Below are 20,158 nucleotides of genomic sequence, written 5' to 3' on the forward strand. Positions count from 1 at the left end.
AACAAATTCAGTCAGACAAAAATAATACCCATTGAAAACAGAGGCCAAAAAGGGATTAAAAAGGTTAATACTCCACTTTATAGAATATGGGTTGCTCATATAATGTGAATCAGAATTTAATACCCCAATTTTACCCATGAAGAAACTGGATGGGAAGAATTATCAGCTAGTACAGGATTTAAGAGCAATAAATAAGATTGTAGATGAAATTACCCCTCTTCTGCATAGCAGTTTTTCATGTAACTCGTTACAGGACAAGCCTGTTGTCTGACTTTTTTTGTTGGGGGTGGTGTTTTGCTTATAATGATGTTGTCATCCCCTCTCTAATTCAGTCTCTGCTTTCTTTTCTGACAGTGGATGTGTAAATGAAGAGCTCTGCTCTATGTATGTTTAAACAAACAAAAGAAAGAGCCCTTCAGCGACTTTTTTTTTTCTGAGATCCATCCTTCTTGGAGCTGCAGGGACAGTTCCTGTGTGCAGAGGTGGCAGAGAAGAGAGTCCTGGCATGGCAGCACTGCCAGGCAGCACTTGATCTCCCAGAGCTGTTCTCTTTTCACTTCCACACTCTCTTTCTGATCCCTTGGCTTTGGTGGAAGGCCTGATTGCTCTGCAGCTTGGTCACAGTCCTGCTGCGTGGTCGTCCTGGGACCGCAGGCAGGGACAGGCAACGGGCACTTCTGTGACAGAGCTGGCCTCCGTAGGAGTGGTTCCATCATGAAAGGGCATCTCCTCAGGGCAGTGCATGAAGGCTTTGGTCTTCCTCCAAAGTCGCTCTCAAGAACATGCCCAGGAATGTGGCCCACAGATGAAAACACCAGTGAGCAGCTAAAGTGTGTGGGTGTGCAGGGTGGGGGCACACAGCAGTGTCCTCGCACAGCCAGTCCTCCTGGGACAGACGTGACGGCCCAGCAGAGCAGGGTCTGGCCTGTGCCCGTGGTCACTGGACAGCCTGGGGAAGCTGCCTGTGCTGGTCTTGGCTGGGATAGAGTTCATTTTCTTCAGAGTAGCTAGGATGGGGCTGTGTTTTGGATTTGTGCTGAAGACAGTGTTGATGATACAGAGATGGATTTGTTATTGCTGAGCAGGGCTTACATGGAGTCAAGGCCTCTTCTGCTTCTCACACCACCCCACCAGCGAGGAGGCTGGGGTGCACAAGAAGTTTGGAGGGGAAACAGCCAAGACAGCTGACCCCACCTGACCAAAGGGATATCCCATGTCATATGACATCGTGCTCAGCATATAAAGCTGGGGGAAGAAGAAGGAAGATGGGGACATTTGGAGTGATGGCATTTGTCTTTCCAAGTAACCATTTGTGTTGGGTTTGCGTGGCAAGGTTTTGGTAGCAGGGGGGCTACAGGGGTGGCTTCTGTGAGAAGCTGCCAGAAGCTTCCCCTGTGTCTGACAGAGCCAATGCCAGCCGGCTCCAAGATGGACCCGCCCCTGGCCAAGGCCGAGCCAATCAGCGCCTCTGTGAGAACATATTTAAGAAGGAAAAAAAAACAGTTAGAGAGAGCTTTTGCAGCCGGAGAGAGGAGTGAGAAGCTGTAAGAAACTCTGCAGACACCCAGGTCAGTGCAGAAGGAGGGGCAGGAGGTGCTCCAGGCACCGGAGCAGAGATCCCCCTGCAGCCCGTGGTGAAGGCCATGGTGAAGCAGGCTGTCCCCCTGCAGCCCATGGAGGAAGGATGAGGGGGTGTAGAGATTCCACCTGCAGCCCGTGGAGGACCCCACGCCGGAGCAGGTGGAGGCACCTGAAGGAGGCTGCGGCCCGTGGGAAGCCCACGCTGGAGCAAGTTCCTGGCAGGACCTGTGGACCCGTGGAGAGAGGAGCCCACGCTGGATCAAGTTGCTGGCAGGACTTGTGACCCCGTGGGGGACCCACGCTGGAGCAGTTTGCTCCTGAAGGTCTGCACCCCGTGGGAGAGGCTCCATGTTGGAGCAGGGGAATGTTGAGAGGAGTCCTCCCCCCGAGGACAAAGAAGTGGCAGAGACAATGTGTGCTGAACTGACCGCAACCCCCATTCCCCGTCCCCCTGTTCCACTGAGGGGGGAGGAGGTTGAAGGCGGGAGTGAAGTTGAGCCCGGGAAGATGGGAGGGGTGGGGGGAGGTGTTTTAAGCCTTGATTTTATTTCTCACTCCTCTACTCTGTTTTGCTTAGTGATAAATTAGATGAATTTCCTCTCTAAGTTCAGTCTGTTTTGCTCGTGACAACAATTAGTGAGTGATCTCTCCCTGTCCTTATCTGGACCCAAGCTTTTTGTTATGCCTAAACCAGGACACCAAAGCATCGCCCCATCCTGGCTGTGCCCCGCTGCATCCCCATGGGAGGGATCAGCATGGCAACCACCAGCCCGGAGAGGTACAGCCACCGGACGATCTGCATTTGTCTTTCTGGAGAAGGCAGAAGTCGAGGTAGAAATGTCCAGGGCTGCAATCGGCATTGAACCTCCCCCTCCCAGCCCGCTCGGGAGCCCTGGCAGCGTAGCACGGGACAGACCCGGTGGGAGACAATCTCCTTCCCGGGGGTCTTGGCAGCATTTTCACGTCTACTGTTGTTCAGGCGCAGGCACACAGCCGCAAGAACGGGTTTATATAATATAAAGATATAATTCATTTCAATACGCTTTACCACGAACCTCCCCCTTTCTGTCTAGGAGCAATATTTCTCTCTTGAGCTTATCGCCAGAGTGCTGGAGAACTTTGCCGACCATTAGCTGCTCAGAAAAGCGCCTTGCAGAAGAGCTGATTAATTAGAGTTGTACAATTTTTATCTTTGCTGGATGCCTTAGCAGTTCAGGGGGAGTAAAATGCCACCCCCCACCCCCCCCCTCATTTGCTGAAAATTCGACACTTGTTTGCCTATCACCACGCACTTTCAGTGCTCTGGTTTAAATTCTTTGGTGGCATCTCCGTGTGAGGCTCGCTGCGATTTCAGGGATGCTGCGGTGGCCGGGGAAGGGGGATGGGATGCTCGGAGCATCCCGCCATGGACCCGGAGGTCCCCACTTGTCCCGTTTCCTCCTACGTTTGCTCCTGAAGCTTTAAAACTTAATAATAAAAAAGCAGTGGGGGATCTGAGCCGCCCTGTAACGTGTATTTTCCAAAGGGTTTGTGCCTCAGTCGTATTTTGGCAGCTTGTGCTGTGAAACACACCAAAACGCCGCTTATGCCTTTCGCCCCGGCGTTTACACCCCATTTCTCTCCTCCGGGTAGGTTTGGTTCAAAACAGAGCTGGTTTCTTCCCATCCACTAAGTTTTCCAAGCAGGATGAGTTTTGGGGTTGCGTGGCTTTAAATAACCGCCCGTGCCCAAGATTCCGATTCCAAGAAACGGTCACTTTTTGTGTACCTGGAGTTGGTACACAGCGGGCGACACTGAGCTCCTCTCGGTGAGGGTTACTGCGGTGTCCTGGGGGGGTCTAACCCCCCTTGATTGATCCCCAAAACCCCAAAACCGCTGACCGACGTCAGGATGAGCCAGGACGAGGGTTACAAAATGACGCTGCTGGAAGAGTTACAGGTAGGGGCTCTGCCGAGGGGCCCAACGTCCCCGATGCCCCCCCACCCCGCCCCAAACGGTTGGAAACCTCTCCCCGAAATCCCGTCGGCATTTCCCCGGAGCGCAGAGGGATGCGGAGGGGGGAGATGCTTTGTGCCAGGGAGGGCTCCCGGCGGCAGGTTGAGCGTCGTTGGTCGGAGTACGGGGGCAAAACGGTTTCTAAGAGAGACGGAGACTTTCCCCGTGTCACCCGCGGGGTGTTTGACTCCCAAACCGCCCGGTGTATTCCCACTCCAACACCCACCTAATGCGCTCGAGCTTGTGATTTCGTTTAAATCGCGATTTTTTTTTTTTTTTAAACCGTGAATTTTTTTTGAAACCGCGATTTTTTTTTTAAATTGCAATTTAAAGCGATTTTATTAGCCCTTTCATCCCATACCTTTTCCCGGCTTGGGGTTTGGAGTTTCTTGGGGTTGGTTTTTTTGGGGATTTTTTTTTTTTTTTGGCAAAACCAAAGGGGAGCAGGATGCATTTTTGCTAAGAGGGGACGGAGGGTGGCGGAGGCCGTCATCGGAGAGAGGACAGGAAAGCCACGGGCGCGTGATAATCCGGCTGCCGGGTTACGTGGGCGAGTCCCGGGAGCTGGCGGGGAGTTAGCAACAGGTCGGCTCTGAAATTAATACTCGGGGACCAGCAAACTCGTTTCCAGACAGGAGCGTTTCTTCCTCTTGGTCGTTAAATTAACCGGTGCCTTTCCTGAGCATCGCTGCTGCGCGGTGGCAGGTGATGCTGTTCAGTCGAAGCAGGAATTTGGGGGATAAAAAGCAGATTTCACGTTAGTGTTTGCAGCTTAAATCGTAACAAGTTATTTATTCTCTGGCTTTGGGTTTGGTTTTTTTTTTTTTTAATTAAGTCTTTGTGATGAATGCATCATTATTAGTACAACGGGCAGCATATGCCAGCGCGGCGTTTGAAGTTTTATTTTAAATTATGGGTTTGGTTCTTTTGGGCTGTTTCCCAGTGCACGGTGTAGCTCTTGCTTCTTGAATTTCGTCCAACAGCCCTGACAGTTCCCCAAGTTTTCTTGGTGTTTTGCTCTTCTTCAAACTTCGGTTTCAGAAATCGAGCAACTGGGTGCGAATCTCAGAGGTTTTTTTGGGGTTTTTTTTGTGTTTGAACGATGCTACGGGCTGTTTTATTGGGTTATGGGAAGAGAAACCTCCTCCAAGTCCGTGCTTTTAGGGCTGTGCCTGGAGGAGGAGGCACGCGGAGGCGTGATGCTCGTGGATTTGGGTGGACGTGGGGGTGGACGATGGCCGGGAGGACGTAAGGGAGCTCTGCGCAACTTTTCCCTTCTCCTTTCTAAACAGGGAGATGACGAAGAGGCAGTGATTGACCAAGGAAGAACGAGCAACGTCGTCAATATTCACTATGAGAAGGAGGAGTTGGAAGGTGAGTCTCTGCTGAGATCCCGGTAGAGGAGCCGCCAGCCCAGCGCCTTTTCCCGTCGCACAAAGTCCCTGCGACGTCCCTTGCTTGGCATTTTAGATGATCGGGAACCATCACTTGTTGTTGCTCTCTCGTTGCAAAGTTTGAGTAAAATAGGCTTGGGAAAAAAGGGCAGGTCTGTGACGTTCAGGGATCCAGTTAAAAGAAAATTAAGAGAAGTTGGTGTTTCCTCCTGGGGTGGCTGCACTGATTTAATTGCAGCATCTGCGTCAAGCGTCTCCGCGGTATCGAGAACGATGCAAACGCCGCTTTTTCGCAGGCCACCGGACCCTGTACGTGGGCGTGCGGATGCCGCTGGTGAGGCAAAGCCAGCAGCATCACCGTCCCCACAGCCAGAAGCATCGGGAAGAGGAACGGGAGAAGGACTCTGCCCCGACGGAGCAGGGCTACCACTGTAAGTCCCGCCGCAGCGTTCACTGAACTCCTCGGGGCTACGTGGGTGCTGGGGTCTTCTGCAAGCAGGTCCCCGTGCCGGTTTGAGTGGCTTGCTGTTCTTCCGAGGGAAAGCGGCATCATTTAGCAGGACCCACTCTCTTTTCCCAAACTTTCCTCTTTCTTCTCTTTTTTTTTTTAATTTTTTTATTTTTTTTTAAGACAGTTAAATGCATAAAGGATTTAGGCTCGCCTTCCTCAGAGGGATCCTGGCTTTAAAAATGGAACTGTGGGGAAGGGAAGGTGCCCATCCTTATGCAGAGGTGGATTAGATGCTTCTCCTTCTCTGGGGCTCTGTGCAAGCCTGGACAGAGCCAGGGCAGAGGGGCCAGCCTGATGTTTATGGTGCCGATCGATGCCCGCTTTGCCTGTGAGCGTGACGGGCCGTATTCGGGCACGGTAACGGGACGGGGCTTTGCCTTCTGCCCCCAGACACTCCGTCCCAGCGAGTGCAGTTCATCCTCGGGACCGAGGAGGACGAGCAGCACGTTCCCCATGACTTGTTCACCGAGCTGGATGAGATCTGCGTGAAAGAGGGTGAAGATGCCGAGTGGAAGGAAACGGCAAGGTAAATCCCCGCTGCCGGCCGCGGTGGGAGAGGAGTCCCCTCGCCGGCAGCGCCCGTGGGCTCTGCTTTCCGCTCTCCGGGACTTTGGCAAAGCTTTTGCAGGTGCCGATGCGAGGAGCCTTCTCTCGCCGCCCTGTAGCTCTGTTAAAGGGGTTGCGGAGCTGAGGCCGTTTCCTCGCAATGGGGCTGATCGCGCCTGATGTCCGCAGGTGGCTGAAGTTTGAGGAGGACGTGGAAGACGGCGGCGAGCGCTGGAGCAAGCCCTACGTGGCCACGCTGTCCTTGCACAGCCTCTCTGAGCTGAGGAGTTGCATCATCAACGGGACGGTGCTGCTGGACATTTGTGCCAACAGCATCGAAGAGATTGCAGGTACCGCGGGCGCCGCGTCTCTGCGGGAACGGCCGAGCTCGGTTTGCCGCGGTGCCCTCTGCTCCCGAATCAAACCCTGCCCCAACGGCGCGTCCTTTTCCAGAAACCCCGCTGTGTTTTTAAGTTGGTTTTGGATGCAGGCTGGGCGTGCAACAGTCACACCAGCTTTTTCTGGTGTGTTTTTTCCAGCTTTTTTTTTTAAATGTGTAGAGTCAGACAGAAAGGCCAGACGGGGCAAGAAAATTGCATTATTTCGAATGGGAAATAATTATCTTAGCAAAGTGATGAATAAGCACTTTGCTCGTGTTTTTTAGCAAAAGAAACTTCTTGCTTTCGCTGCAAAGGCTGAACTGTATTAAAATGTCTTGCTAAGCAAGGCTGGGCCTGTGTCAGGGGATCCTGCGTGGCACAGCCTTCCCCCGGGGGCTTCGGGGCTTGGGACCTGGGGGGGTTTCTGCTCTGACGGCTTCGTTTCCCTTTGCCATCCCCAGATATGATCCTGGGCCCGCAAGACCAGTCCACGGAGTTTGACGAGCACGTGCGGGCAAAAGTTCGAGAAGTCCTACTGAAGAAGCATCACCATCAGAATGAGAAGAAAAGAAACAACCTTCTTCCCATCGTCCGCTTGTTTGCTGATGTGAGCAAGAAGCAGTCAGACCTGCACCTCCTTGACAAGCCAGGTGAGGGTTCCTGCAGGGCTCTGGTCCCATTCGACTTGTCCTGGCAGAGGAGAAGCATCCCAATTGCTCCTTGTCCGTCTTTCTGAGTGTCTTTCTTTTTCCTACCAGCCCAAACACTCACCCCGCATCCTTCTCCTACCACTGCAGAAGCTAAAAATGGGGTGAACCACGAGAGCAACGCGATGGACTTAAGCAAGGTGAGACGCTCGTAGCTATCTTATGCCTTTAGGGCCAGATTTGGTCTTGCAAATTTGGCTGCAGAGTGCTGAGGGCTTTGCTTTTGGGGTATTTGCCTGAAAATCGCTTGTTGTGCCTAGGCGCAGCTGCATTTCATGAAGAAAATTCCCACCGGGGCTGAAGCATCCAACGTGCTCGTAGGAGAGCTGGATTTCCTTCGCCAGCCCATCGTGGCATTTGTCCGCCTGACCCCGGCTGTCCTCCTCTCGGGCATGATGGAAGTTCCCATCCCAACAAGGTCTGAAGGAGAAGCACAAAGATTTTATTTCAAAAAACCCCCACCCAACGAAAGAACATCAAGGTGCATGCATCAGTTTGGCGTCCCAAGGGAACAAGGGCAGGGGGAGCGAGGACATTTCTCCCACTCGCATCCCTTCCCTGCTGTGTCTTTCAAACCCCTTGGCCAATTTTAATGAAAATTGGCCCAAAAATTAAATTTGCCATCGGTTTTGGTGAATTTCAAATTCCTGGCGGAGTCGGTGAGCCTACGTGTCCCCTCTGGAGCTGCGCTCGGGGCTGGGGGCTCCCAGGGATTTCCTTGGGTGTCCTTTGAGCAAGGACACGTTCTTCTCGCTCATTGTGTTTTTCTTGCCCAGGTTCCTGTTTGTTTTGCTTGGACCAGAAGGCAAAGCCCATCAGTACCATGAGATCGGCAGGTCCATGGCTACTATCATGACGGATGAGGTGCGAGAAGAGAGAATTCCGGGTCATTTTTGGTTTTCTTCAGCTCTCTGCAGTAGTGAGGAAGAGGATTTGCTTCCCAACTGCCCACACCTCTCCAGATAGCCCACCCCTCGTTCACACGCCGAAGCAAACGCACGGATTTGTATCACCCCACCTCTTGGAGGTTGAAATCCCACCCGGTGTGCATCCTGCACCTCCCCGGGGTCCCCAGCACCCTGTCCCCAGTGGTGGCATTGCCAGGGCCAGTGAAACTTCCCCGCTTTGAGCAAAAGGGTATGGTGTGCCATGAGGGATGGGGACCTCGTGGAGGACATGATTACAAGTACCGTGATGGACAGATTTTTCCATTTGGGGGAATATTTCCTGCCATTACAAGCAGGAAATTTGGGGAAAATGATCTTGCATTTAGCCAGGAGCTTACTGTAGTGCTTAGGACATCGGAGATGGGTTGTCCTCTGAGCAGGTTGTCTCCTGTCGGCAGGTTTTCCGTGACGTTGCCTATAAAGCCGAGAACCGGGCTGACCTCGTGGCCGGCATCGACGAGTTTCTGGATCAGGTCACGGTCTTGCCGCCAGGAGAATGGGATCCATCGATCCGAATCGAGCCCCCGAAAAACGTCCCTTCGCAGGTGGGTGCTGCGGCGGAGGGAGGCGCGAGGGGGACGGGCAGGCCGGCGGCCGGCCGGCCGGGGATGCTGTTCTGGGACCCAGATTCACCAGGTCCCAGTTTGACGCAGTCACATACCCAGACCAGAAGCCCAACAAGCCAGTGGTTACGAATCCATAGCTTTGGCTTATTTCCTTTTTAACAGGGAAAAAGGAAGATGCCAGGAGCTCTCGATGACAGTGCTTCTCACAGCAAGCCAGAGAAACACAGTGGTCCTGAACTGGAGCGCACGGGAAGGTGTGAGCTTTAATAGTTTGTGGGGTTTGTTGTTTGTTTTTTTTTTCTCTCTTTGCCTCTAGAATCGGAGCGTGCACCTTCCCTTGTAGCAGTTTTCTGGGGTTAGTTGGTTCAGTGAAGGGGCTTCACATTACCAGCTCGGTCCCCTGGGCTGGGCAGGTGAGATCTGGGCAGCTGGGCTCAGCCACAGCACCACTGCAGACAGATTTTCTTGATTTGGGGTGGAAGCAGCTGTGTAAATACCTCCAGGGAGAGCTCTGCTGCTTCTCCAAGCAAGGGACAGTTGCAGTAAGAGGGGATGGGCTTTCAGGTTTGGTCCTTTTTCTTTTTGTTGGAGGGGGTTTTTGTGCTTGCTTGGTTTCTGCCGGGTATAAAACGGCCGAAGGAGACTGCTGCTGGTTAGCAATGAAGGTTACTGTCTGCTTGGGCTTGTCCTTCTGCAGCAAAACCCCCTCTGTGTGGTCTTGCAGGGAAACAGTCTATTTGTTTTTCCTTCCTCCAGGCTCTTTGGAGGTTTGATCCTGGACGTGAAGCGCAAAGCCCCGTGGTTCTGGAGCGACTTTCGGGATGGTCTGAGCCTGCAGTGTCTGGCGTCCTTCCTCTTCCTCTTCTGTGCCTGCATGTCCCCTGTCATCACCTTCGGGGGACTGCTGGGGGAGGCGACCGACGGCCACATCGTGAGCAGCTCTCTTGGGTGGCGTGGGGGAGCGCAAAACTCATGCAAAATCTTCGCTGCAGTGAATTTGCTTTGGGTTTTTTCTTCTTTTTCCCATTGATTTATTTCCTCGCCGCTGCCTCTTCCCTGGACAGAGTGCCATGGAGTCACTGCTGGGCGCATCCATGACCGGCGTGGTGTATTCCCTCTTTGCTGGCCAACCTCTCACCATCCTCGGCAGCACTGGACCCGTCCTCGTGTTCGAAAAGATCCTCTACAAATTCTGCAAGTAAGGCCGGCTGCCGCGGCCGAGTGCCGCGAGAGCCTTCAGGAGGCACTGGTGGAGAAAAGATGTTTTTCTTGTCTTTTTCTCAGTGAGAGTTGTTAGATTTCAGTTGTTTTCTGTGTCGCAGACGTTGCACGCTGCTGCTTTAGTATGTGATGGTGCAAGAGCCCTTGGTCTCTGAAGGAAGGATGGATGAGGTTGTTTGGGGTTTTTAGGGTTAAAATGAAGCAGGAAGAGGAGAAGCCATAAGGATGGGGATCCTTGTGTTGTGATGAGTTTGATGTGAGATGAGACACCCTGATTGCAATTCAATTTATTCTTCAGCCCCAGCTTGCTGGTAGCAGGTGACTGGGTGCAAAATCAGCCGGGGTTTTGGTGTTAGGGCATGGGGGTGATGTGGGAGGACACCACCTTCCACAAAGGGCCCTGACCTCAATTAGCCTCCAAGGCCTTAACACAAGCTAATTGTTAAATAACAATCATGAAATAATTGGCCTCTCCTCCTGCAGGTCCGCACCCTGCACCGCAGCCCCAAGGCTGTCTGTAGTAGGACATGGAAAGTGCATTTACCATCTGCAGCCTTGACGTGCTCCTAAATTGCTCGTGATTTTCCCCGAAGGAAGGCACGGCTCGGCGCCTCTTCCTGGCCTTTCCAGCCTTTGTTTTATTTTGGTTTCCCAGGGAGTACGCGCTCTCCTATCTCTCTCTGCGGGCCTGCATCGGGCTGTGGACTGCCGCCTTCTGCATAGTGCTGGTGGCCACCGACGCCAGCTGTTTGGTGTGCTACATCACCCGCTTCACCGAAGAAGCCTTCGCCTCCCTCATCTGCATCATCTTCATCTACGAGGCTCTGGAGAAGCTGAGTCACCTGCGAGAGACCTACCCTGTGCACATGCACAGCAAGCTCGACTTCCTCACCGTCTACTAGTGAGTTTTTCTTTTCCTCCTAAAAGGCTGCTGCCCCTTGGCAGGAGCTCAGGGCTGCACCTCCATTGCCTTTCCCTCACCCTCGTCTTGGCTTTTCTCCTCCCAGCTGTAAGTGTGAGGCACCAAGCCATCCCAGCAAGGCAACCCTGCGTTTCTGGGAGAGCAACGAGATCGACGTGTCTGGCATCGCCTGGGAAAACCTCACGGTGACTGTAAGTGCCCCAAGCCACTACTTCCGCGGCCGCGGGGTCCAGGGGCGTTCACATTTTGCAAAAGTCAGAGCCCTTCGGGTGATGAGGGGCTTCAGACTGTGCTAGTGCTGCTCTGCAAAGGCATTCTTTAAATCTAACGTGTGGTTTTAACCCGCTTGGTCCTGGGAAGGAGAGTCCACCTTGTCCCCCCAACATCGTGGGTAATAACTGTCCTCCTTGACCCTGTCGCAGGACAATTTTTCTGACCAGGAGCAAGGTTAAGTGGGTGGTTTGATTCTTGTAGAAGTTGGAGGACTTAAGTTCCTGCTTGAAGGTAGTCCTTAGCTTCCTTACTTGGTTCCTAAGAACTCCAGTCCTTGCTTGCTTACTCAGCACTGTCTGTAGGTCCATGCATAAATTTGCACGTCTGAGCAGCCTCTCGGGCTGCTGTTGCTGGAAGCAAAGCCCAGGCATAGGATGGGAGGCTCTTCAGGACATCTTCATCCCCTCTTGGCCGTGTCCTGGGAGCCCTTCGCTGGGAAGGGACGATTCGTCTCTTCTCCTTTCCTTCCGCGGTTGTCTTAGCCCTCCTTCCCTGCTCCCTCTTTCTCTATCCCCAAGAACTTCCAGTGTTTCCTTCCCCTCTTGGCGTCTTCTTCAGCCACGGTTGCCTGCCATTCGAGCGGAGGATGTGCCATGGGTCTGTGATATGGTGTCCCATCACATCTCGCCTCTCCGCTCTCCTCTGTGCGGTTCGATGTGTCACTTGTTCAGCTGCTGCTCATTCAATATAAATCTCCGTCAGCAGCAGCAGCAGCAGCAGCAGCAGTTACAAGGTCATGGATCTTGGACCAAGATCCTCAAAAGCCCCGAGTTATCCCAGGTTTCCTTGCCGCACGTGCACTACCTTTGTGTCCTGACGCTCTGTTTCTCCAGGAATGTCGGTATTTGCATGGAGAGTTTCACGGACCTGCCTGTGGACGCAATGGCCCCTACGCGCCTAATGTCCTCTTCTGGTGCTGCATCCTCTTCTTCTCCACCTTTGTCCTGTCGAGCTTATTGAAGAAGTTTAAAAGCAGCCGTTACTTCCCAACCAGAGTAGGTAGAAGATGGTGGCCGGCAGCAGTCTCCACACTCATTTCCCAAAATGGCTTTCCCGGAGCGCTAAGCGGTATTTGCCACCGCTTGGTCAAGCTGGGAAACATTGACCTTGAAGGCCAAACTCTCCAGCAGCTTGGATGTCCCTCCCTCGTTTCCATGAGTGCTAAACGACCGTGGCGTTTCCCACCTGCCTCGCGACCTGCCCCCGAGCGATATTTTGCTCAGGCAGTGGGAAAAGAGGTCTTCCAAAGTTGTGGGGGTTTATTTGCCTTTTTTTTTTTTTTTTTTTTACCTTCTGTGCATTATGCTCAAGGGGAAAGTTGGTTCAAATGAGGAGCTGCCATAGGAAAAGACACTTTTTCTTCCTTTTGAGGAACATACGATGCCTCAGTGCGCCTTATTCCCATTTTAGCTGTGAGCGTGGCTGCAGTGGCAGCCATCTGCTTCCTTATTTTTTAATATTTTTTTTACTTAAGGTTTGAATTCAAACAACCCTCTTCCACCTAATTAAACTCTTTTTTTTTTATTGTCTGACACCATCTCTCACAGAGACAAGCACAGCAACAGTAGCTAACCAAGGGATTTGGCTGCATGTCCTCAGAGTGGTGGGATTTTGTTAACCAGCCTTAATGTTGTTGATGTCTCTCATTTTTCCATCTCATGTTGCGGCCCCCTTTGCGATGCCCCTTTCAGCTCTGGTTTCTTGCCCCAGGTGCGGTCCACAATAAGTGACTTTGCTGTTTTCCTCACCATCGTCATCATGGTGCTCACTGACTTCATGACTGGGATCCCGTCACCGAAGCTCCACATCCCCCATATGTTCAAGGTAGGGGGGGTGTTGTGGCACGGAGCGGGTTTCACCGGGGCAGGACAGGGCTGAGTCTGGAGGAGATGCTGGTGGTGTGACCATCTCCTCCTCCACCTCCAAGTGCATCGTTTCCTCCTGGAAATGAGAAGACAGCCCCAAAACTAGGTACCTGCAGGAGAAATAGCTACAGGTGCTTGCAAAGAGGATGCTGGCACTGCTGAGCCCCGGGGTGACGTGAAACCAGGGCTGGGAGATGCTGTGACACGGGGATGGAGGGGAAAATCCAAGCCGGTGAAGTAGCTGGGCTGGGAGACGAGGCTGATGTGTGTGCTTTGTTGCAGCCTACCAGAGACGACCGCGGGTGGTTCATCAACCCCATAGGACCCAACCCTTGGTGGACGGTGGTGGCTGCGCTCATCCCAGCTCTGCTTTGCACCATCTTGATATTCATGGACCAGCAGATCACGGCTCTTATCGTGAACAGGAAGGAGCACAGGCTGAAGGTAAGGGGCTGCAGGAGACAACCCCATCCCCAACGCGCTCTGGGCTGCAGGTACGGGGAGAAGCTCCAATTCCAAATGCCTTGTGAAGGCATTGGTTTGGAACAACGTCAGGCAGCGTGGCAAGATGGTCTCCTGGCTTAACGATGACACAGGGAGCAAACGACAACAGGGGAGTTCAGATGAGCAATCTTTCGGAGGAGCATATTAAGCTTAGAGCGTTGTAGAAGCACGCTTTTGTTTTAAAATGTCAGCAGCAGCTGGGGAACGAATCATTTTGATGTGCTGCCAGGCATAACTGAGAGTCATATCTTACTCGCAAGTGGTAGAAATGTCTTTATGAATGAAAAATAGTAAGGTGGGTTTTTTTGTTGAGAAGTAGATACAAACTCCCCAAATCCACTCTGCTGCTGGATTGTCATGCAAGGTGCTTGCGCAAAGACTGGATACATCCTTATTTGTTTCCAGTTCGTGTTTTAAATTTTCAAGACGTCGACTTGAGCTCAAACAGGGTTGTTTGGGTCTGACTTGCGACGTTGTCCTTGCTCTTGTCCCGTGAGATGCTCTGTTTCTTGTTTCGCTCCGCGCAGAAAGGATGCGGGTACCACCTGGACCTCTTCATGGTGGCCGTGATGCTGGGGGTGTGCTCCGTGATGGGGCTGCCGTGGTTTGTGGCTGCGACCGTCCTGTCCATCACCCACGTGAATAGCCTCAAAGTAGAGTCTGGCTGCTCAGCTCCAGGAGAACAGCCCAAGTTTCTGGGGATACGAGAGCAGAGAGTCACTGGCTTGATGATCTTTGTGCTCATGGGCTGCTCAGTCTTCTTCACTTCGGTGTTAAAGGTAAGAGGAAAATGGAAACCACCCAACAACCGCGAGCTTTTTGGAGGTTATGCAAAACTAGTCCCCTTTCTCCAGGCCTGAGTAGCTGTGGAGCAGAGGAGGAGGTGATCCCAAACCTTGGGGCTCGATCCGTGGTGGGAACCACCCTCGGTTGCACTTTCCAGCCCTTCAGACCCCAGTTTGGCACGCTCGAGCCAAGCGAGCAAGCCAACTGCTTGGATTTTCAGATGTCTTTCAGGCCCACCCGTGTTTATGGGTTACGATGAAGCGTATTTAGAGCAGTACCTCTGCTCTTTCAACCAGGCAGCACGTTACCGGTTGCAATTTGTTCCCCCAGATGCCTCGGAACAGCCGTTCCCAGTAGCTAAACGCGCTGAAATCGTCCCCGTGGGCTTCCTTGCGTGTTGCCACAAGAACACGTACAAATGTTTTTCTACCGTCGCAGAACGCGGCATATGGTAGCATGGGCGAAATCACCTATTTTCCTCCAACCTTTCTGGAAAACAGGATTATTCTGATGAAGTGTAACTCAAAAGCTCAGCCTAAAGCAGAGCATTAAATCATTCGCACGCACAAAATCTCTGATGGTTAAAATGCGACACTTCTCTAACCCTCTGGAAGCTGGAAGGCTTTAGGCAATTTTAGGCAGGGACTGTAGAAGAGAGCGGTAATACTGAAAATGCAATTTGAAAACAAGAATGCACTAATTTCTGTATTTATTTTTGGAGTTTATACCAATGCCTGTGCTTTATGGCGTCTTTCTCTACATGGGTGTGTCGTCGCTCAGAGGAATTCAGGTACGGCCTCTTTTACAGCGTGTTGGGTCCCTGGTATTTCATCTCTATAGAAGCAGGTAAAAAAAGCAGTGGCATGGGGGGAAAAACCCCTCTCCGAAAGCAAGCGATCAAAATATTTTGTGTAAGAAAAAGATTGGAGGAGGCACAGGAGGTGTATAGGGCCGGGAGGACCGGGCAAGTTCAGGGCAGGTTACAGGAAAATGGGGGAATTCAGCGCGAAGGGAAGGCGATTTCTGTGGCTGGTGGAAATCCTTGCTGGGGGATTCAGCGTGCTGAGAAACGCTGAGAACAGAATAACGGGGAATAATTGCAGTTCGGTGGGCAGCTCTCGCGGGCAAGCCGGTTTATAGATGGAGCGGAGGGAAAATTGGGTGCTGCTCGCAGAGGAACGCGGTGGGATCCAGGATTTCTCATTGCAAGTGAGATCCTGAACACTCCCTCCGCGTCTCCCCGGGGCCAGAAACTTCTCACTGTTATTTTACAGTTCTTCGATCGCTTGAAGCTGTTTGGGATGCCGGCGAAACACCAGCCGGATATCATCTACCTGCGGCACGTCCCCTTGCGAAAGGTGCATTGCTTCACCATGATCCAGCTGATCTGCCTCGTCCTGCTCTGGGCCATCAAGGTGTCGCGTGCCGCCATCATCTTCCCCATGATGGTAAGAGCCGGTGCTGCTCGGCGTCGGGGTGTTTGTAGCGTCGGAGCGAGCTGTGGCATCATCTCTGACCTCGCTGCATCTTCCCTCTTATTCGTGAAGGTTTTGGCTCTCGTTTTTGTCCGGAAAGTGATGGATTTCTGCTTCTCGAAGCGAGAGCTCAGCTTTCTGGATGACCTTATGCCAGAAAGCAAGCAGAAGAAGTTGGACGATGCCAAAAATGAAGCCGAAGAAGAAGAGGTGAAGCTTGCTGGGTGCTCGGGGCCGGGCGTCTCCCTCGGGCTGTGAGATTGCCTCTTTCTGCCACAGCTCGTCTTTAAATGTCGGGGCAAGATCAGAACTAAACAGAAACGGATCCTAATAGCCTGGATCACACATCGTAACCTTTTATCCTAAATTAGCAGTGAGCTTAACACTTGACTAGAGGTATAATTTTAAAAATGAGTCCTATAATAAAGATTTATTATTATTATTATACCCTGCTGCACTGATAGCTAAAGCTGCCGCAGGTCAGGAGGAGAGGACAGCGTGCAACGTCTTTACTGGGTGCTGAGTTTATCTCCGCTTTGATTAAAGACCGAGAACTTGGTTTGTCCCTTTTCCGTCAGGAGTCCCAGAAGGTGATGGAAGCTGCTGCTGCAAATTGGGTTCAACTGAAAGTGGGGAAGACCAGCAACTTGGATATCCCACAGCAAAGCAGCGACAGGTAAAGTGCCACCAAGCGCCAGGACCCCCGGCAAGATTCGTTTGAAGGTGTTTGGCACCGTCTTTATCGAGCGTCCCTCGGTAAAGCGGTCCGCTCGGCGGGAAAATCAAATTTCTGGGCAGGGCTGCCGGAGGCGATGGCGGGGCTCTGCCCCTGCGCAGAGCGGCTGCACAACTCCCATTTAACCCCCAAAACTTGCATCATCAGTGACTTTAGGGTAGCAGGAGATCCTCATATTTAAGAAAGAGGTGGTGTAGGCACGACCTGTAGCAGCAGTGGCTTAGGAGCCCGCTCCAGGGCTAAACGCCAGCAAGAGCCTTTGCCTGGAGCTGTTGTTCTACAGGCTTGCCTCCCGCAACTCCTCATCCAGCAAAACCTCCGGTGCTTACGCTGAGCTTTGGTTCCCCGGGCCCCCCTGGTCCTCTTGCTGGTGCTAACGCACTTGGCGGCAGCAGTTCCCGTAATCACGGATTGCGATGTAAAATATTTATTGCAGGACCGATCCTTCCGAGATTAATATCTGGGATGAAATGTCGAAAACGACCGTGTGGAAGACTCTCCCTATGAACACAGAAACAGTCTGAATTTGGGGAGGAAAAAGGTAAAGGACCGCATGCGAGCGTGACGAGACGCGCGCGTACGGTTTTCCCATGCTTCGTCCAGCAATGCTGAGCAAACGAGCAGCGGCGAGGACGGTGGCACGCCAGCCAGCTCCTCTCTGCCGCGGTGGTCCCACGAACGGGGCTCAAACCCCATCTTCCACTGATGATGCTCTCCCATTTTTTTTTTTTTTCCCATTCTTCCCCCTCCCCAGTTTTTATGTTTAGGAATCTTGACTTTGAAGGAGAGGAGCGAGAACGTGACTCAGGGATGTGCCAACGCGGACACGGGGAGAAACTGCTTTTTTTTTTTCCAGTTGGAGGATTCCCATGAAAGCCATGCAGACGTCTTCAGTTATCCTTGGTGTGCTTCAGGCATTCAGTATCTCTAGACCAGCAAACTGAGGTGCACATCACGGTCAATGGGAGTTCGGTGTTGTTGAGCCTCCGGGCGTACGTGCGTGTGTTTGTTGCGGTTGCGTAGTGGTAGAGGGACTGCTACCGCTTTATCATTCAGTGCTATTTTTTTAATACCCAATTCCTCCTCTCCTTTCTCTTTTTTTTTTCCAAATATAAACTCATGTTTATGTTCCAAATAGTTTTCTGTTATACTTGACGCCTTCTCCGTTTTCTTCTTTATCACGGCTGGGTTTTTGGTCTGGTTTGGGGTCCAGGCTTTCGTTCACTCCTACGTCCCTTACAGGTAGGAGAGGGATGTCCTCCCTGGCGGGGCAGCCTAAGGAGCGTCCGAGCAGTTGGGCTAAGGCGAAGGAAAAGCGTTTGCTCCCTGCCCTCCAGTTTTACAGCATTTTACTTTATTTTAATTTTCATTTTTATTTTCTTTTTATTTTCTTTTTGACTTTTATTTTTCTTTTATTTTAATTTTTTTTTTATTTTTATTTTATTTTAATTTTATTTTAATTGTATTTATTTTCTTTTCCTTTGGCTCTGCCATCAGCCTGGAAGCTGCAAAATGCAGAAATGCCCCTTTCTTGTCCCCTGGCCGTAAACCGAATATAAGGGACCACTTAAAATCGAATACTTTGAATACAGCGTATGGTTTTGGGAACGGCCAGGTGAGACCTGGGGCTCTGCGTCCCTAGGCTGCCCCCCCCGTTGTTCCTCCGCTTTCCTTCCTTTTACCTCCCTGGGACTCTAGGGGTTGGTTGTTTTGTTTTTTCTTTTTTCAGCCCTGTCCTTGCAAAGTCTTTTCTCTCGCAGGGTGGGACGAGCTGGGAGGAAAGCGGGAAGCTGCCTTCTCCTCCTCCCTCTCCCTGCCGCTTTGCAGGAACAAGCTGTTCAGCAGAGACGGTTCTCGTGCCCCCTTCACGTTTTGGGGGGGTCCTTGGGCTGCGGCGTCACCCCAGGCACATGCGGTCGAGTCGGGTGGCCCTGGAGCCTGGGAGGAGAGGACAACCCAGAAGAAAAGGTCCCCTTGCAGCCCTGCACCTTGCTGGGGGCTCAGCACCTGCTCCAGGCTCTTGGCGGCTGCGGCCGCTGCCCCGCGCCCAGCTGGGACGGGCGCACGAACCCTCCTGCCATCGGCTTCTCCCATCCGCCGCGGGAACCGTTTTGTGCATCAAACCGACCCAAAGTGACGTGCGGGTGGGGAAAAGAAAATGTGAAATGGCTCTGTAAGGGTGAGAGCGGCACATCACCGAGCAGGGCCAAAATCGGACGCTTTTACGGGATGGGGCTTTGCAAACCGTAGTTTGACGGTTGCCGGCACGGCGGGGTGACCGGTGGAGGGGGAGGAAACTGGTTTAGCTCTTCAAAAAGGAGGGGAGGCCAAAAAAAAAAAGGGGGGTGTGTGTGCTTGGAGGAAGGGAAAGGTGCAAAGCCTGGGTTTTCTCGCTGCTCTTCCTCCGTGCACCTCCCGTCCACGCTGCCTTCCTGTGCTGCTCCCCCGTGCCGTCCCTCCCTCCCCAGGGAGAAAAGGTCGCAGTGGGGGAGAGCCCTGAGCTCTCCACCAGTTGGAAAATAAACTTGAATTCCCGTGGAGGTAGAAGCGTTAAGCCGGTGACGGGCATGGGCGTGGAGCTGGGCGGTTGTGGTACCAGTCCCCTTGCTGCCCTGTCCCTAAATGAAATTATTTGGCTTCTCGTAGCAGCCAGTTTTTCTTTTGTCCTTGTTCTTTTCCGTAAGAGGAGAGCGCAGGGCTGGACTCGGCTCCCTCCTGGCAGGGGCCGGAGGCTGGGATTGTTCCCTGCGCGTGCCTGGCGTCTCTTCGGCTCGGAAAGAAAGAAAAGACAGAAACCCACCCGGGAAGGAAAACGGGGCCGGGCTGAACGAAGAGCGGGCTGGGGCCAGCTCCGCCGGGATCTGCATCTCCCCTGGCCTCGGGGGGCTGCGAAAATTTGGCAGCTGCCTGGGCAGTTCCTTATTTAAAAAGCAAACCAGGCTTCCTCGGCGCGCCCCAGCTTCTCCATTTGGAGCTTTGGCTACTTACAGGGCTAGATTTTTCTTTTTTCTTTTTTCTGTATTTATTGTCATTTTTAACTTTATTTAAATGAAAGCTGATGTCTTACTTTCTAACGTGACTCTGGGTCATCTCAATGGTGTTTGGAACCCCCCAGCCTGGCTGGAGACCCAGCGCTCCGGCTGCCTGCCCCCATTAGACACCAGAAACCCAGGGATGGCTCCTTATTTTGGGAGGATTTAATATTGCCCTGTGCAGAGGAAAATTATACGAGGGGGGGAAAAAACCCTCTCAAAGGTGTTCCTGGAATCGCTTTCTGACTGAAAAAAAACCCCATCCTTGAAGTGACCCGTGACGCTTTGGTTGGTAGCAAAGCCCCTTTGCCATCGATGCAGGATGGGTGCTGGGTGTTTTCCTCATCTTTGGTGCCTTAAAACAGCTCCCCAGATCTCCCGGGAGCCCCTTCGAAAGAAGTTTCCTAAAATGTAGGTGCATGGAAATCCCTAAGGGGGGAAAAAAGATGTAAAAAGGTAATAAATAAGGTGCTGGCACTTTTTCTTTTTTTAAATTTTATTTCATTTTTTCCCCCCATGTGCTACATTTAGAAATACAGACACTATTTTTTCATTTTGGAGATGCTGAAATATATTTATTTTATGGTAAGAGATGCTCTAGTTTGGAAATGCTCCGTGTTGTAAATAAAACTGAGCGGGGGAGGGGGTTGGAATCCATCGAGCAAATCTGTGTTATTTATCACTTTGAATCTTTGTGTGTTTTGTTTTGTTTTGTTT

At 52.1% G+C, this 20,158-nt stretch overlaps 1 protein-coding gene across 1 annotated transcript; it reads left to right on the forward strand.

Moving 5' to 3' along the window:
• Positions 1–4,775: 4,775 nt before the first annotated feature.
• Positions 4,776–16,933, forward strand: LOC129201154 (electroneutral sodium bicarbonate exchanger 1-like). Its single transcript, XM_054812305.1, has 23 exons — positions 4,776–4,950; positions 5,267–5,401; positions 5,872–6,007; positions 6,217–6,377; positions 6,869–7,057; positions 7,166–7,254; positions 7,375–7,532; positions 7,891–7,978; positions 8,460–8,606; positions 8,790–8,881; positions 9,384–9,558; positions 9,692–9,825; positions 10,504–10,749; positions 10,856–10,961; positions 11,877–12,038; positions 12,754–12,867; positions 13,191–13,352; positions 13,940–14,191; positions 14,920–14,988; positions 15,473–15,646; positions 15,746–15,883; positions 16,252–16,349; positions 16,846–16,933. Exons 1-23 carry the CDS (start codon positions 4,776–4,778, stop codon positions 16,931–16,933), a joined length of 3,288 nt encoding a protein of 1,095 aa, XP_054668280.1.
• The last annotated feature ends 3,225 nt before the right edge of the window (positions 16,934–20,158 follow it).

The sequence above is a fragment of the Grus americana genome, unplaced genomic scaffold, assembly GCF_028858705.1.
Source record: "Grus americana isolate bGruAme1 unplaced genomic scaffold, bGruAme1.mat scaffold_82, whole genome shotgun sequence".
NCBI classification, from domain to species: domain Eukaryota; kingdom Metazoa; phylum Chordata; class Aves; order Gruiformes; family Gruidae; genus Grus; species Grus americana.

Excerpts from the sequence above, each read along its gene's own strand:
- LOC129201154 (XM_054812305.1), top strand. The coding sequence starts at position 4,776 with ATGCTCGTGGATTTGGGTGGACGTGGGGGTGGACGATGGCCGGGAGGA. Across the intron at positions 10,750-10,855 it reads GACTTCCTCACCGTCTACTA|CTGTAAGTGTGAGGCACCAA; the intron begins GTGAGTTTTTCT and ends TTCTCCTCCCAG. Across the intron at positions 15,647-15,745 it reads CCATCATCTTCCCCATGATG|GTTTTGGCTCTCGTTTTTGT; the intron begins GTAAGAGCCGGT and ends TTATTCGTGAAG.